Consider the following 2,240-nt stretch of genomic DNA (forward strand, 5'->3'; position numbering starts at 1 on the left):
AGTCTCATTATATCTCTCCTCATTTTGTTGATTCCACTGCTTCTTTTGCTCAGCATCGGTACCTGGTAATAGTCAATGTTATATATTAATTCTGAGTGCTCCTTTACACATGTCCAAGAAGTTCTTGGTACTGGGAATCGAACTTAGGACCTTGCGCTTGCCAGGCAGGTGCTTATGCCACTAAGCTATATCCCCAGCCGTGTCCAAGAAGTTTAAACACTATGTTTTTCTTTTTTCTGCAAAGTATTATTAAAGTTAAGCAAATTTTTTCTTTTATAAAGAATTTTAAAGCTATCATTTACTTTCATGATGGGTGGGATTTTTCTCCTCCTTTTGTTCATTCTTCTGCATCCCAAGTGTCTAGCTTTTAAGTTTCCAATCATTTTGAATATTGTAATTACTGGCATAAAAAAGCTTTTTTCCATTCCTTGTTTCCATGCTTTGTTTTTGTAATTTTTTTCTGTCCTGTAATTCATTAAACTATTCTTCTGCTAGTTAAAAGAGTAACACTTATGATTGCTATTCTTGTTTTTTCCTAATTTACTAAAGATGATACATATGGTAAATGTAATGTCTATTTCTTAAATTTTCCAACATGTATATCTTAACCCAATTCTCCCTTCCCTTATGATCTCATTTTCTAATCTTTATCCCTCTTCCATGTAGATCTGAATTATTGTTTATTACAGAGATACAATTTTTGGAACCTTGCTTTATTAGCCAATAAGTTATTACCCCTTCCATGTTCTTTGTAACCTCTTGTTAGATTAAATTTTTCTTTTACTAGAATGCTTCTTTAGAAAATGTTTCTAAGGAGAATCTTGTAATAAATTTTCCAAGAATGATATGTTTAACAATTTGTTTCATTCAATCATTGTATACTACTTTGAGTATAAAACTAGAAACAAGACTTCCAAATTTTAACAAAGCAAAAAACAGTAAAGGATTATCTACCCATTTAAAAAAGGTATAGAGAAAACTTAAAAATAAACCAATAGGAAAATATATGGCAAAAATCAAAGTTAATCTAGTAGAATGGTGTGCATATGCTTATGAAAAGACATGTGTAAGAGTGTTTATCACATTACTACCAAAAATAATTTTAATTTGGAAAACAAATGCCTATTACGGGGAAGGGGAGGAAAGGGGGATGAATAAAGGAATAAAGAAGTGTTACACACATGTTCCAACTCCATACCAGGAATGTAAACATTACGTACTGCAAACATGCACTAATAAAGAAAATAATCTGAAAAAAAGTAGAATAGGTAAGTAGTTGTGATATGTACAATATTTATAGAAATGAAGCGCTCCTGCGGGATGTACAATGACATACATGTGTTTTTCAAGTCTACAGTTGGGTGAAAGAATCCAGACACATGCGAGGCCACACTCTGTGAGGCAGTTATACCAAATTTAAAAGCAGATACGCTTGGTCTATGAAATTAGAGGTAGGAGTGCGTCCCCCAGGTTAACGCGCACAGCAACGTACAGAGGGAGGCAGCGCCACGGATCGGAACAGTAGGGGCTCTGCACAGCGCCTCTTCAGGGGTGGAGTGAAACACGCAAGGCTTTTACAGGTGAGCATTCATCAATCTGTCTCTGCTCTTTTGTTTAAGACCCAAGAAGTCTGGAACCTGATTTTCAAAAAATCCTCATCACTAACGCAAGGAGAAGGAAACTCCCCAGTGAAGAGAAAACCTGATCACATCATGAAAGAAGTCGTTACCAAATTTCTTGAATATATAATTTTGAACTCAAAATAGTAAATGTAAGACTTTTTAATGTAACAAAGTGTGCCTTGGTTAAATTCAACTGGAAAGCGTTTTGTACTTGTGCCAAGAAACACGCTCGTCTGAAGAACTCATCATTTCCACTTCTGACCCATTTCTTTTCCCAGTACGGGCAAAGGAAAATGAAAATTGACTTACACTCAGTTTCCCCGGCTCAGAAAAGGTCACACTTGTGCACACAGCGCGCGCGCACACGCACACACTCACACACACGCCCGCGCGAGCGAGCGCGCGCACACACACACACACACACGCAGCGGGGTCACAGCGTCTCGGGCTCCCCGCAGTGGACTGGCCTTGCTTGGAGCTCGCGGGGCGGAGGAGGGGGCTGCGAGGGCGGAGCAGCAGGTGACGCTTCCGACATCCCGCCCACCAAGTGGCCGCCCGGGCTCCGCGCGCCGCCCCGCGGTCCAGAGCTGCGCCCCGGCAAGCCAGCATGGAGAGGCG

General features: G+C 39.9%; 1 protein-coding gene across 2 annotated transcripts in view; it reads left to right on the forward strand.

Moving 5' to 3' along the window:
- The first annotated feature begins 2,035 nt into the window (after positions 1-2,035).
- LOC102020035 (OX-2 membrane glycoprotein-like) overlaps positions 2,036-2,240 on the forward strand; it is a 26,749-nt gene continuing 26,544 nt past the window's right edge. The window contains exon 1 of one of the 2 annotated variants that reach the window (XM_013515211.1): positions 2,036-2,240. In XM_013515211.1, coding sequence (XP_013370665.1) covers positions 2,230-2,240 — 11 coding nt within the window. In that variant the 5' untranslated portion in view covers positions 2,036-2,229. The other variant, XM_013515212.1, reaches the window with a different exon arrangement.

The sequence above is a fragment of the Chinchilla lanigera genome, unplaced genomic scaffold (genome assembly GCF_000276665.1).
Source record: "Chinchilla lanigera isolate Chin_1 unplaced genomic scaffold, ChiLan1.0 scaffold00026, whole genome shotgun sequence".
Taxonomy (NCBI): domain Eukaryota; kingdom Metazoa; phylum Chordata; class Mammalia; order Rodentia; family Chinchillidae; genus Chinchilla; species Chinchilla lanigera.